The 13,823-nt window shown below is 41.6% G+C and overlaps 1 protein-coding gene across 2 annotated transcripts; it reads right to left on the reverse strand.

Moving 5' to 3' along the window:
• Positions 1-5,604: 5,604 nt before the first annotated feature.
• On the reverse strand, positions 5,605-8,198 carry LOC136577588 (parvalbumin beta-like). Of its 2 annotated transcripts, none has more exons than XM_066577514.1 (5): positions 8,143-8,198; positions 7,477-7,551; positions 6,806-6,938; positions 6,476-6,585; positions 5,605-6,054 (listed from the first exon to the last, which is right to left on the reverse strand). In XM_066577514.1, the coding sequence occupies exons 2-5, from the start codon at positions 7,538-7,540 to the stop codon at positions 6,029-6,031; spliced, it is 333 nt and encodes a 110-aa protein (XP_066433611.1). In that variant the 5' UTR covers positions 7,541-7,551; positions 8,143-8,198; the 3' UTR covers positions 5,605-6,028. The 2 variants fall into 2 exon arrangements, with proteins under 2 accessions (XP_066433611.1, XP_066433612.1); XM_066577515.1 differs by having other exon boundaries at positions 7,477-7,548; positions 8,143-8,177.
• Between the last annotated feature and the right edge of the window lie 5,625 nt (positions 8,199-13,823).

The following is a 13,823-nucleotide window of genomic DNA, read 5'->3' on the forward strand; positions in this document are numbered from 1 at the left end:
GCTTTTTTTATTTGGCTTATACTCGAGTATGTACGGTATGTTAGTAAAGTTTAGTTTGTTTGAAAAAACTCCTGTCCCCATCTCCGTCTGTCAGCTGCTGTGCCATCATGTAACCTGCCACCCGTCCGCCTACCCTACCAGTAATAGGACTATGACAATGTCATTTCTGCAAACATTTGGAATGAGCCATAGGAGTCAAACCCATGCAGTGACAGTAAGACTATACTACAGGGAGTGGGGTGGTGCAACACAAAACCATGAAATATGATCACTTCCAAGAAAACAACCTTCAAGAAACATCTCACTGCAAAGCAGTAAAACTGTGAAACAGACAGGTCATAGGCAGCCTCCGAAATGTAACACAAGAGTGTCATAGGACCTATGAAGGGTGCATCTGCCGCTCGTGCTTATGTACCGCACTACCCTGCTCCGTCTCTGCTGACTAGAGATCTCGATTTACAACACACATTACACTTTCCCTTTTTGGGACAGTTTAATGTTCGTAGCCATGGCAATCACTGCAAAATATTGAAAGGGGACCCTGGTCACTTTCAATGCATGACGCTTCTGCCCTGTTGTAGAGCCGGTGAGATGTGGGCGAAGAAAGCAGGCATGTGCTGAGAGTCAATTTCTGGTGTGAAATAACTTTAAGAGCTTGTGAAAAGTATGGTGGCATGTAAGCAAAGGGTAGAAAAAGTAGCGCAAAGGAAATGCGGAGGCTACAGCTTAGACTTTCCAAATTGCGTCAAAAAGGACAAGTCTAGTAGAAAGGGTTAATATAGAGAACTCTATTTTTTTAAAATAAATGTCTTTAATAAACTGTATATTAGTGCATAGCATAATGTTGGGCAAGACTTTGGAGTGAGGACCCCTCTTGCCATATAAGAGGACTGCAGTATTAGAAATAGCACATGACAGGAGAGGGTCCCTGTTAGTGCCATACCAAAAGAGTCCCACATAAATGCCTCTGATGTCACCTCAAATGTCTGCTATAGATGCCCGAAGGAGTGCTACCCCCATTGAACACCTAAGGGCTGACCTACATGGGAGTATTTCCTCAGCGTGTTACCTGCGTGTTTTTTACGCATGTAATACACAGTGCTGAAAGCTCATAGACTTGCATTGGAGCATTGAGGGCTTAAACACATGAATTGATAATCACGGCCACATAACGGGACCAAACGAAACCACTTATTTCAGTGGTTTCGCTTTCACTATCGGGATTCTAGCCCCATAATTGTACGGGCAAGAAAAGACATGCAGGAAAAATAGGGCAGGACCTATCTTCCCGCTACTTTTGTCAAACACCTGCACTCTCATACCGGCGAGCGTAGCTGGGCATACGGCTGTGTGAAACCACCCTAAGGCCGCCTGCACATGGGCGGAAATCCCGCGGGATTTCTGCCACTGAAAGTCTGCATAGGAGTGCATTACAATACGCACTCCTAGGCAGACGGCCACGGTTTGGCCGCGCGAAATCTCCGCGGCAAACAAACCGCGGCATGTCCTATTTTTGTGCGGGGCTCGCACTCAACCGGCCGCTGGCTCCGGTCTGCGCATGCGCCGGCTGCGCGGCAGCCGGCACATGAAAGAGCCGGGGCCGCCAGGCACGGGTGAGTACGCGCTCCTCCCTGCAGGCTCTCGGGTCGGGTCCCGCGGCGAGAATTCTCGCTGCCGGATCCGACCCGCGTGTTTTTCCTCACACATTTTAATGCGCGTGAAAAAAATTGCAGCATGTCCTATTTTTGTCCATATTATGGACCTAAATTGCCCATGCGAGTCAATAGGCGCGTGAAAAAAAGGCAGACAGGAAGGAGAAATCACTTGCACCTTCTTGAGTTTTTCTTATTACACGTGTAAATATAAAATGATCACTGCGCATTTACGAGACTAAAAAACTTGAAATATGCAGGGAATACACATATTTCGGACACGTAGATATGTAGCGTATTTATGCGACTCAATATGCTAAGACCGTGTGAGTGAGCCCTTGTGGTCTAAGGCATACTTTTCCTTTTGGTGCAGCTAAGGCAAAAACAGTTGGGCGCATGCGCTAATACAGTCGCCGCTATGGAGCGTATTAGCGGATGAACCTGTTTTTTTTGACTATTCAGTCTCCACGTGAGTTAGAAGAGGAGAGCTCCTGCCCTATCTTTATCACACGTAGTTTTAACTACATGAGAGAACGATGGGGCAAGTCTTATATTTTCTCGCGGGTACTATTAACCCACAAGAATCCCAATAGTGGAAATGAAGCCGATGAAATCAATGCTTTTGTCTCATCTTGTTATGCGGCCCTGATTTTCACAGCCCCATAACAGGACTAAAACATGCCCATCTATTTAAGCCCTAAAACTTGGACTTCTACAGTGGATCCTTAATCTTGGACATTTTTTGGTCCGTCTTTTATTTTCAGTTCCGCTGATCTATGGCTGAAATCGTAAAATGTATCTGAGGATTTTGGTGGTAAGAACTGAAGAAATTCATGAGCTGTAAGGGAAGACGGGCTTGTATCGGTTTCACATGTTGAAGGTTATAGCTGTGTGGCTTCCAAATATAGAACTGATATCGAAAGGTTTATGTAAAGGAGCCGGTAAACCAGACCAGATAGGCACATTCCCGGTCACACCGTACACTGTGGGTCTTCGATCCTCTGCCGTGCCTTTGCTTTCACAATATGTTTAGCATGAATGGGTCTGTTTTTCACCCATGGACATCAGTGGGAAAAAACCCAACTGCAAAATGTGACTTTACACTCTATATTGCTTGTGTGAATCTACTGGAAACACTAAGGCTACTTACACATAAATGTTTTTTTGAACTGAAAAATCAGTCCAAAAATCGGATTGAAATACCCTGTTTCCCTGAAAATAAGACATACCCTAGAAATAAGACATAGCATGATTTTTCAGAATTTTTGAGGATGCAAAATGATTTTTCAGGCTTTTTGAGGATGCTTGAAATATAAGCCCTACTCCAAAATTAAGCCCTGCTAACAGTTAATTTAAAAAGTCAATTTAAATAGTGTCCAGGCAGCTATACATATAAAAAAGTTATACCTTTTTGAACAAAAATTAATATAAGACACTGTCTTATTTTCGGGGAAACACGGTAGCACCCATTCATTCGAATTAGTGTATACACGCAGGCTTTTTTCACACAGACTGACAGTCGAAGTAAAAAAAAAAAATTCCAGCATTTCCTATTCTTATTCAATTTTCAGAAGAGAATAGCACATGTTAATGTGCTGTATTCAGCACATCGGACAGCACACAGATGGCATGCCCAAGTCTTGTCTGATGCGAGTTGTGCTATAGAATCTCGGAGGGCAACTTTCAAATCGGCCGTATGCAAGTAGTTCACTGAAGACAATGTACCTGTCGCAGCTCTCCAACCATGTTCGATTGGGACTTGGGTAATATCACAACGTCAGCCCAAGCCCATTTGATCCAAACGCCGATGCATACTCAGTGTCATCCTGACATTGGAAACCAATATGAGCCCTTCTCTGCTGGCATGTGGATTGATTGATCGGATGGAAGTTGTGTGTCTCAGCTGGCTAATCAGCACTTATCTTTATACATTTTTTCCCACTCCTCATCATTGAGGACGCAGGTATACTTCCAGTCTGAAGATGTGTATGGTCAAGTTGGTGGTTGCTGCCCTGTTCTACTGTCAGATAAATTGGTTGGATGTTAAAGATATTTGAGGTGTTGTAACATCTATCCCCTGACTAATAGGTATTTCATCTGGTTTATTGCTTATTTATTTAAAATCTATATTGCATATATTGTTATTTATTGTTGCATATTATCCTTATTTTCCAACGAGGGAGAGTCAGAGTTGTCCCAGGTTCCTGATGTAAGGTTGCCTTCCTCAGGGCAGGTTCTCCACTCTTAGGTAGTGTTTCATCGTATTAGTAGGTTAGGGTCAGATTTCCTCTTCCCTGGTTTTGTTATAAATGTTGTATGTTCTCCACGTTAGTATATAATGCGTATCTGTATCCTTTAGGACAACAAATTACATCTGATTCGGATGAGGTGTTTTGCAGCTCGGACATAAAAGTAGCATTGCTGTGCAAAAACTGCATCTCTTTTGCATTAAAACACTAAGGCTGGGTTCTCCCGGGATGAAAATCCCGAGCAAATCTTGCGGCTTGGCCGCATCGAAAAACCGCAAGATATCCGCGGGATAAGCGCAGCTTCAAAACCCAGGTCCGCATGTCCGCTGCAGCCATCTCTCCCCAGAGAGAGACCGCTGCGGAAATGAAAAAGGAATTGACATGACACATCTTTGTTTTCTGCGTGGCATGTCAATTTTCGTGTGGCTTCGCCACAGCATGTGTACAAGGTTTTTGCAAAATCTCGTCCACTTTTCTGGCTAATCCCGGGATTAGAAGCCGCGGGCGGAATTGCAGTGTGGACATTCCGCATTGAAATTCCGCGGCAAATCCGTCCCCTGTGAACCCAGCCTTAGGGAGACATTTACAGAATTTTATATGGTGGTCTTAATCTAAATTACATTGAAATGAAATGCACCAAATGTATTAAGAGGAGCACGTGTCTTAATAAATTTGGCACATCTCTGGCGGTGAAGTTTACCAGAAAGTCAATCTAAGCCAGCTATTTCCATTATAAATAACTACAGCTTCTGGCATAAATTATAGTAAATTTTTCAAGCCGTAGGTGACCTGTCCACCTTATTTTTAAGAAGGTTGGTGAGGATGGCAGAAAAGGGCAAAAACACGTAATTTTTGCATAAGTACATTGTAACATTGTACAAAAATTGGTGACTATTTTAACATCAGAATGCTGGCACATAGCCCTAAATCAATGTCCCCCTTAGTGTTTGGGATTTTTAACTGTAAACTTTGGAGGGTGTCCCTAGATGGACACTGCTCTTATGCTGGTGCTTGGCACAGATCTATGATATTCTAAGCACCCTTATATCTGACAGATGTCATATCCAAGATAATTAGGTGAGAGCTGAGTCATTTTCTCTCACTCTTTAAGAGTCTGATTAACACCAATTATTCCTCGGTCACATCATGGCTACTTTTAGAATAAAGTCATATGATTACAAATGCACATTTAGAGTAAACATAACATTTTTGGAAAATCTTGCTTGGCTACAATTTTCCTTTTATAGTTTTACCATTGCATTGGAGAATTCTGGTTTTGGCAATCAGGCGTTAAAAGGCCAGATCCACGCTATACTTATATTTAGGCATGTTTGGGGTACAATTGCATGTAGAACAGAACCCATTGTAATTATAACCTGAGCAGCTTCACAAATGTCATTTTATATTCTTCAAACATTTAGGGAACTTTTGTGTAATCATTAGGAAATGGCATACATTCAGGATTCCCATCTACCATGTGCTATTTGGTGTCTTATTTAACATTGGAGACTTTGGGCACCCACCAGGGCTCGGATGGGACTGCTATTCCTATTACTGCTCCTGAGGCTAAAGGGATAGAACATAGTGCTGTTTTTGGGAATTGCTTATTTAGCAACCCAATAATATACTGTGAGAAGTTATTTTAAATGACTGCTCAACTCTTTTGGGGCATTTTGGTTCTAAGAACAGAAAATACAATAAAATCTGATCCCAAAACATGGTTTTTATTGATAGCATTGTGTTTACATTGTTCTTGTTACTTTAGCACATCAACATTTGGTATCAACAGTGTGTGGATTTACAAAAGGTGTAATATTAGAAACAGTCGGCAATGCATTATCAATATAAAAAATATATAAATAAATAGGCTGAGGCACTGTCATGTCTCTGAATTAAACTGCGAGCTGTGGAAGCTCCGGGATCCTGATGTTGGTGGTTGAAGAAGGCATTGTAGACATCTCTCATCGAAGAGGTGACACTGCATTTTTCTTGTAGATCTTGGAGCAGAATTCCATCTTTTTCAACAGGGCAAACTTTGATTTTATTACCCGGGTTCCATCAGCACTTCAGTTTAACGAGATAAATGGGGTGAGTTGTAATTCTATGATCATTCTTTAAGAGTTTCACTTAAGCCTTGACCAAAGCTTGGAACTCTGCAAAAAAAAAAAAAGAATAATAGCATAAATGAAAAAACATTTAGTAATGCAATGCATCACTCCAAATTCGTGTTAACACAATGCTCCTGCTTGGAGAATAGGAGGTTCGTTGTAAACCACCCTGCAAGCTGAGGGGGCGATCAGAAGAATCCAGGAGGAGACTTAGTAGAGAGGTGGCTGCCTATGTGTGTGGCCCCTTATATTGAAGTTTATGGAAGTTATGGAAATAGTCAAAGAAGTATCCTGTGGATATTATTTCAATGTCATACCCCTTTACGTGGTACTCTTATATGTTGTAGGTCTAGTGATAAATTATATCTGCCTCCCAAATATGATAGATGAGAAGGTCAGCCGAATTATGAAGGATTATGGCATAAGCATCTTCCGTATTATATATAAGAGAATTCGCCATATTTACCTTCAACTCCAATTTTGCCATCACCATCTGAGTCACCAGCTGACAGAAAGGCCTTGGTTTCACAGTCAGTCAGTTCCCTAGCATCGGTTTGGAAGTTCTTTAGAAAGAGCCTGGACATGAGAAGAGATAGGGTAACAATGTCATAGAATTACTCTATGTCTTATTATACTAACCCATGTGAGAAAAGATTTAGCTAATTAAAAGCTGCCAATCTCATACCCATAAAAGCAGTTAACCAAATTCTACATTTATTTACGGTACAATCCATGTCAATCATTCTAGTTTTCCCTGCCACCTATTTATCTCATCAGTGCTGATATCTGTACTCACTTAAGCTCATCTTCCTCAATGTAGCCACTCTTGTCCTGGTCCAGGATTTCAAAGACTTTCTTGACTTCAGCCTGCGACTTGCTGCTCAGACCAGACTTGGCAAAGAAAGTTTTGTAGTTGAAGGACTCCTTGGCTGAAAGAAAATAATTGGGGTATCTATTAGATAGATATGGAGAAAGAGAGAGAAAGAAAGAAAGAGAGAGAAAAAGAAAGAAAGAGAGAGAAAAAGAAAGAAAGAAAGAAAGTAAGAAAGAAAGAAAGAAAGAAAGAAAGAAAGAAAGAAAGAAAGAAAGAAAGAAAGAAAGAAAGAAAGAAAGAAAAGTTATAGTTATCTGAAATGTTGCCTTGCAAATATGTATATTTGAACCAGACATACTTTAGCTTTTACTAAACGTATACCTGGTTGTAATCTTTTAATCTTTGCTCTGCAGCATATTAGACATTTTCCATGGAGTAATGTCAATATATTACCTAGTTACAACATAAAAATCCTGTAAAACCACAGTAACAATCAGATATTTTCTTGCACTGTGTAATAGCAGTTATCCTTTTCTCCACCAGGGGACATTGTGACTTCTAGTTTCTAACTTGACCCTAATGTCCTAGTTATATTAGCTTGGAAGATGAGGAGTGATGATAGACCAAGTTGCTGATATCAGATAGTACAGTACCTTCCATGCTCTTGATAGCAGCAGCGATGTCAGCCTCACTGAGGATACCAGAAAAAGAAGCCATCTTCTTATCTGCTAAGAGACAAATGTTAAATAAGACATTTTAAACCTTTGTCATAAAATTGCAATGGATCAGAAAGTTGATGTATTATAGCAATACAATATTCATAATGGTAATTGAACAACACCTCTGCGAAAACCTTTGAGTTCTGAGTATATAACTAAGTGTTCATATTCTACTACAGCATTTATAGCATTGCAATCAACCATGTGCAATAAGAACAATATTTCAGTTAAATCAGCCATATGTTATACAGCATATAAAGACCTAATACAAAAATATCTCCATTCTATAACAAGAAGAACCCCCTAAACAAGGATGTCTGTTTTTCCAGACATTCTCTATGAGGAAACAATCCAAGTGCAAAATGTTGCTGGCCATGGCAGTTGAGTCTATGGCAAATAACCAGAAGGATGTTGCTGATTGTTGCTAGCCCATAAAAAGTTATTCCTTTGCAATAACTGTAGTCCAAAATTCATAGGAGATCTCCTTCCAGTCTAATCCTTGGATGTCAGTATTGGAAATAGTCTTATTCGTATAAATTCTTCCATGTTGGACCAAGATAGAATCCCAGAGCTTGAGAGAGCGGAGAGCATGTAACTCACCTTAGGTAACTGCTCTAGTGGTGGAAATCTGTGACTTGTGCTTGCCCCCTCATAGGACACTGCTTATATACCCTCTAAACACCACCCTCAGACCATATACAGTAGCACAGAAGACCCTGTCACATAGCAATTCTTCCTAAGCTGGGCTGTAAAACTTGCTGGCTAATGAGTTGGTTATTTATACTCCACTTGGAATGTAAATGATGGTTTAGTCAACAATCTTATATCAGAATCTGAAGAGCTGGATCACACTCCTTTCATGGTCTTCAATGTGCACAATATACAAGTGCATATAGTAAGAAACACTGTAGGTGATGAAGCAAGCTAGAAGCAGCACCTCACTGCAAAGTACAGTAGATGCCATCATTTTACATGTCTTCGTCAGTGCTTCCTAAGTTTCTTGGGAGAATCGAAATGTATTTTACAATGATAGTATATGCCACCATTGCTCCTTGCAGTTTGACCCTGAGGTTGCACTGTCCCATTATCAAGTTACATTAATATTAGTCTTAGTTGCAGCCTACAGTGGTGCTCAATAACATGCAGTTCTTCAGCTGTAGCAAAACTGCGACTCCTAGCATATTTGGATAGTCGTAGGCAGACCTCAGCTATAACCCCCAAAATAGCCAGCTGTGTGAAAAATGTCTTGATTATAGGGTATGTCATATGGCTTTCCAAAAACCAAAAGATTGGATAGGATTACCTACTTGGACAAGGAAGATTGACTACAATCTTATGTGTATGAAAGTCCTACTGTCTCCCACTATCTGCACTTGGGGAACACAAGGTTTGACATGTTGGATTCTAAGACCCCAAGTACACTGACACATATACTGACAGCTTTGAGCGATCATCTTTGCATAGTCTATAGTAGCTAAGTAGCTACTTAAGAGCTATGCAGGCGGAGCCGGACACTGCCGCTATCACTCGGCGAACAATACTGCTGCTTTTGCATAAGCAAACAGCTGTATTGTTCTCCGCGATTACAGCTCGCGTCATGTTGTGAACTACCAGCAGGACGCGAGCTCAAAAAAATCTTATCAGTGCTGCCGACTGTGATAACAGCCGGCACCACTGATAAGAGTTCATCGCTCAATTCTAGAAAACTAGAATTGAGTGAGGAACGGCTCGTGCACGAAAACTGCATAATGTCTGTACATTTAGACCCAACGATTCTTGCTCAAAAGACGGCTTTGAGCAAATTTTGAGCGAGAATCGTTGGGTCTAAATGGGGCTTACATGGATTTGTTCAACTTGGCGATAAGCAAAGTCTACATCGTCTGGCGGCTGCTTATCCACTCCACATGAATTTCTTCTATAGGAAAGCAGACAGGAGCATTGAATTAGTACAATATACATAATCCGCCCTTTTGCCACATATAATAAATTTTGTATTGCTTAAAGGAGGCCCCTAGATAGTGGAGAACACTGGGCAATATTCCATTTTTCTTTTCTTACAATCTGGTAATGGACTGCACGCCCTAATACTGTCCGCAAAATCAGATGCAGAAATCATTAGACAATGGGAATCAATGAGAGCTGCACCTGCAATACCAACTCCGGCTGCTGCACTACGGAAAGCACAATCTTCGTTTTGAGCTGTTCATAGTAATAGCAGACCTAAGAATCAGCTGATCAACGGGGATCCCGAGTGGCAGACCTCCCCCTCCCTCCCCCGCCCCGATCATCTATTACTGACCTATACTGAGGATTGGTCATCAATAGAAAAAAACTTAATAATAATAATTTTAATATTTCCATCAATATAGGCATATGAGGAATTGTTTTGTGGGACAAGTTGCTTTTCTGGCTTAGTTTACTATGACCCAATCATTGTTATAATGACCTGTATAAAGCATCTGACATTGATATGAAGGAATGCTGCCATCCAATAGGTGGCGCTGCAGAGGTAGTAATTCCATCTTCCTTAAATTACCCAGAGGAGCTTGCATGGCCTCATAAGTCTCCTCACTGACCTTCTAGGTGTGCCCACACCTAGGGTGCTCTCCTTGGTTAGAGATTATGCGATCCCCCTAACCACTCCCTAGGTGTCTCCCCACACTTTTTGGGTGCTCTCCTTAGGGCTCGGGCACACTTGCAATTTTTTTGCGCATTTTTTTCACGCAATATTTTTGCATTTTTTTCACACGATTGTCAATGGGACTTTCTAATGTTAAGAACGCACCAGAAGAACGCAGGTGTGTAAGAGCCCATAGGGAGACACAACACCCCTCCTGACCCACGTTGTATTTTGTAATGATACTATTTCATGCATTATATAATGCATTGGAAAACTTTTAATAATTTTTAAGTGGAGTGAAATGGAAAAAGGGCCCCTTGGCAACAAAAACAGAAATTATTGAGTATAATACACGCTAGAAATAAATTTATAGGGTGCATTTACATGGGTGTTTTTCATGCTCTAGTTCTGTGTGTTGCGAGATGCACAGAACTCGCATGTGAATAGAACTGATTATTTTTAATGGGTTAATTTAAAGGAGTAATTTTTTGCTCACACCCATAGTGCAAAAATGAAAAATCGCAGCATGTCCTATTTTTGTGAAATTCTGTTCAAGAGTCGCCCATTATTTCCTATAGGAGCCGACAAAAATTGTATCTCACTTTCATGCAGCTGCGATGTGTTTTCCTTACAGAATAAGATGGGATTTTCACACATGTGAAAATCGCATGTACAGGACGATTTCCCGCTTTCAAGTCCCGAGCATAATTAGTGGTTAAATTGCCCATTCACACGATAGAGAACAGGGAAATCCTCCTCCGCTGCTGGGGAATCCCTCCATCCCCACAGCAGAGATATCCCTCTAGCTCCCTTGCCAAGGAACCCCTCTCTCCCCACTATGGGAGATTTCCTCCTTCTCCCCTGCAGGGAAATCCCTCTCTCACTGCTGTGGGGATATTCCTCCAGCTTTGCTGCTGGGGAATTCCCCCACTGCAGGGGAATCCTTACAGTTTCGCTGAGATGAAGGGAGTCCCTGGCAGGGAAAGGGGTTCTCCCAGGGTTTCCCTTCATTGCTCTCTTTCTCTCCCCACTGCGGGGAAATCCCTCCATCTCCCTTTGTGGGCTGGCTCGCATAGCCTCCCATAGGAGTCAATGAAGGCTTCTGCAATTTTCTGCAGCAAGATAGGTCAAGATCTATTTGTTAGCGCAGCAGGGAATTTTAGTTGCTGAGTTCCACTGCTGATGTCCTATCTTTCTGGGTGCGATTTTTTGATATGACTACAAATCATTCATCTGAAGGATTCCATAGGAAACCATTGGTTCTATTAGACACGATTTTTGACGCATGTAACTTTGCTGCAGAAAATTGTCATGTGAAAGAGGCCTCGGTATTCCATTTAGGGCGGATTAAGACAAACTCCCCCCCCCCCCCCCCTTATGCGGACGTGATAATCTCAAACTCCTGCACTCTAGCGCAGAATTTGAGAAGCCGGCGAAGGGGAAGAAATTCCCCTCGTTCAGGCGCAACAACACTCTGTGTCACTGAATTTAGTTGCACCTAGGCTCATCTGAACTACTAGGACTTATGGACGGAAGTTGTTGCATGGGAAAATAACTTATTCATTTAAAAAGGTTCATGTACGTAAGTGATTTTTCACTCTGACCGGTGGTCCGAGTTTGAAAAATTGCTGCAAGTCCCATTTTTGTGGGAGTCTCACTATTGACTGTGTGTATGCGGCGCAGAGTGTTAAAGCAGCAGTATGCAGTCCTAAACTCTCACTCACGGCCTGAAGGTTGCAAGTTCAATCCCTGCAGGTTCAGGTAGCCGGCTCAAGGTTGACTCAGCCTTCCATCCTTCTGAGGTCAGTAAAATGAGTAATAAATAAATAAATTACCTGAAAGCGCTGCAAAATAAATTGGCGCTATACAAATAGGTGTTCTCAATAAAACTTCTAATTTTGAGCTAAATAAAGAGATCTACAAGCTCCTAAATGAAGACTGAAGGGCACGATGAAGCCGCAGGTATTTTTAGAAACCTGAGGGAGGTAGATTAGGCTCTTGCTGTAAATATATATACGAAGAGAAGTGAGAGGTCTCAGGGAAGATATGTTCAAGATATTTAATCCCTTCACTGCCCAGTACACACCTACACATGGGTCATGGTAAATTAGAGTTAATCCATAGGACATGCCGGGAGACATCCGGCCAGAGTTTCCCTTTAACATAAATTGAACCTGCAATGAGGAATGAGCAACCACTATGAGGCTACATTCATACTTGGTGTTTCTGCTGCGTTTTATAGCTGTAGCAAAAATACTGCAATGAAAAACCATGTGCATTAACATACCACTTGACACCCGAACCAGTTTTAGCCTATGTGGCCAAGGCCAATTTTTCTAACCTCACGTTTCACTTCATGGGGTAATAACTTTGATAACGCTATTACTTCTTCAAGTGATTCTGAGATTGTTTTTTCATGACACATTTTATTTTATCTCCATGGTAAATTTTGATTGGTATGTTTTGCATTTATGTAGAAAAAAACTTCTGCTCAATCATACTGCACACACCAGTTAATAAATAACATCTACCATATGTCCATGCTATGCTGGTATTGTTTTTTAACTTTCTTTTTTATGTTTTTTTTCAAGATGTTACGAGGCTTAGTAGGAGTGCAGTATACAGAATGGCCTGGAGAGGGCTAAAGACAGGCATCTTGGAACCTGAGAGGGTACCTGTGGGTGTAGCAGAAACTAAAGATAAAAGTGTCAGTTCCTGCCACACTTAGTGGGAGGTTAGAGCTCAGTGGAGCTGGAAGGGCTGCAAGCCTGAGGTCCAGGGTGGACCAGCAGAGGCCTCGAGTCGGACCTGAATGACAACCCTCAACTCACACCCAGGTGGGGTGCGGAATATGAACTTTGTGTTGTATGCTGTGCGCATGGATTTGCTCATGGTGATCTGGAATAAAACTAGCAGGCACCAGACTTAAAAGAAATCCAAGTGTCTGGATTGTTTTCGGAGAGGTCAGTGATCCGTAGGCTAGTTATCCTGGCTTGCCACAGCAATTTTTCAAATTTGGAAGGATATTCCTAAATTCAGTTTTTGTACATCCTTCACATGCCTGGAGACCATGCTGATTGTTCTCCAGGCTAAAGGTGTCAGCTGTCATCAGACACTAAAGCCCCATTTACACACACAGATGATAGCTCAAAATTCGTCAGAAACTGACAGTTTTGAGTGATCATTTTGCATTAGCTACTAATGGGCTAATCAGCCTATTAGACGCTAACTAGCTTTATTTGCATGTATTTAGAGAACAGCAGGTGGTCTGTTCTCTAAATACATCACAATGTTCTCCAATGTTATCAGTGCTGCCCACGAAGAACTCAGCATGAGTTCTTATCATGGACCACATCCCTAGCTTGTTAGCTCTCATGCAGCTTGTTTAGACATGCAGATTCATCAGTGACTCGTTCAATGGGAATCATTTAGTATCATTTAGTGTTTCACATAAGTGAATGTGAAAGACTGAATGAACTCTGTTTAAATAGAATGGGAAGTGAATGAGCCAACAATGATTTTTATGCCAGCAGGAAAATGAATGAAGAGCAAGAAGCAAATAATTCTCGCTCACCATTCAGTCTTTGGGCGCCTGCACACGAGCGGAAATTCCGCGGCGAGATTTCCGCCGCTGGAAGCTGCCATAGGATTGCGTTAACAA

The sequence above is a fragment of the Eleutherodactylus coqui genome, chromosome 8, assembly GCF_035609145.1.
Source record: "Eleutherodactylus coqui strain aEleCoq1 chromosome 8, aEleCoq1.hap1, whole genome shotgun sequence".
Taxonomy (NCBI): domain Eukaryota; kingdom Metazoa; phylum Chordata; class Amphibia; order Anura; family Eleutherodactylidae; genus Eleutherodactylus; species Eleutherodactylus coqui.